The sequence below is a fragment of the Amphimedon queenslandica genome, unplaced genomic scaffold (genome assembly GCF_000090795.2).
Source record: "Amphimedon queenslandica unplaced genomic scaffold, v1.1 AMPQUscaffold_2217_Cont25780, whole genome shotgun sequence".
NCBI classification, from domain to species: domain Eukaryota; kingdom Metazoa; phylum Porifera; class Demospongiae; order Haplosclerida; family Niphatidae; genus Amphimedon; species Amphimedon queenslandica.
Window position 1 is genome coordinate 1 of NW_003557447.1, and position 1,268 is coordinate 1,268.

At 35.6% G+C, this 1,268-nt stretch overlaps 1 protein-coding gene across 1 annotated transcript; it reads right to left on the reverse strand.

The window, feature by feature from the left end:
- Positions 1–8: 8 nt before the first annotated feature.
- LOC105316293 (deleted in malignant brain tumors 1 protein-like) lies at positions 9–1,178 on the reverse strand (the record flags this gene model as incomplete). Its single annotated transcript, XM_011411119.1, has 6 exons — positions 9–86; positions 133–303; positions 350–529; positions 578–733; positions 787–945; positions 996–1,178. Coding segments are annotated over 6 exons (927 nt in total), but the record flags the coding sequence as incomplete, so codon positions are not given.
- Positions 1,179–1,268: the final 90 nt, after the last annotated feature.

Below are 1,268 nucleotides of genomic sequence, written 5' to 3' on the forward strand. Positions count from 1 at the left end.
CCATGTACCATTGACACATATTTCAACTCGACCATTAGAAGTTAGTGTACCTTCTTGAAGACGAACAGCTCCATTTTCACAATAGGCTATACGTACAATGTAAATAAAAAGCATTGTATTTTATTAACTAACGTTCACATTTCAGTCCAATGTCATAATAATGATCAGCACATGATCCCGAAACTACACTTTGAACATTCCTACTGCAATCAAAAAGTGATTCTTCATGTCCATTACAATACATGTAACCAAAAAGAATCGGTCCAGATCCATGACCATATAGTTCATAACCGTATGATGCTCCTGGAAAAAAATAAAAGCACTATTATTGTAAAGAAATGCTGTTTACCTAATCTTTGATATCCTAATTGTTTACAAACAACTTGACTATCATAATTGTCCCATGATCTTCCACACACTGTGCCCCATACATTTCCAATACACACTTCCAATCTTCCTTGACTTTTTAAAGTGCCATTTATCAATCTAACATCACCAGACACACAATCAACTGGCTCAATATTACCAGCTATACAAAGAATATATGCATCCATGATAGTACCTATATCTTGCTTACTTTGACAAATTACTCCGGCATCACTATTATCTAGACAATTATTAGTTTCAACATGAGAACAATTCCATATAACGCTCTCAATTCCAGTGCAGTTGGGATAAATGATACCATATGACCATATGTTGTGGTAATAATAGCTAGTGAGTGGAATGGAACCTGCATACATTTGAATGTATAACATTGCATTTTATCACCAAATGTACACGTACCATAAGGTGAGAGTCCTAACTGCCTACATGCAACAGAAGCATCTCCATAGTTCCACTGATTACCACACACTGTTGTCCAGGTCTCACTAATACACACCTCTACTCTGCCATACCTTGTATTGCCATCTCTCAGTCTCATATCATAACTATCACAGTGACCTGGATTATGTATAATAAGTACATATATAAAGTAAAGTATTGGTTCTTACGTTCACATACAATAGCAGCATCATAGTAATGAGACTGGCAATGAGACTGAGTATTAGTGTAGTAATAGTTCTGATCACAGTTAAGAAGATTAGTCTCGTCACCATTACAAGAAAGATAACCTAACAGTACAGCACCACTACCTTGAGCAAATCCTATATCACTAACAGTGCCATAGTTGTAACCTGTCAAGTGGGTGATGCATACTAAAATAAAGTTTTTATTATAGAAACCTTGTGTTAGAGCTCCAATTTGATTACAAACAATTCTAGCTG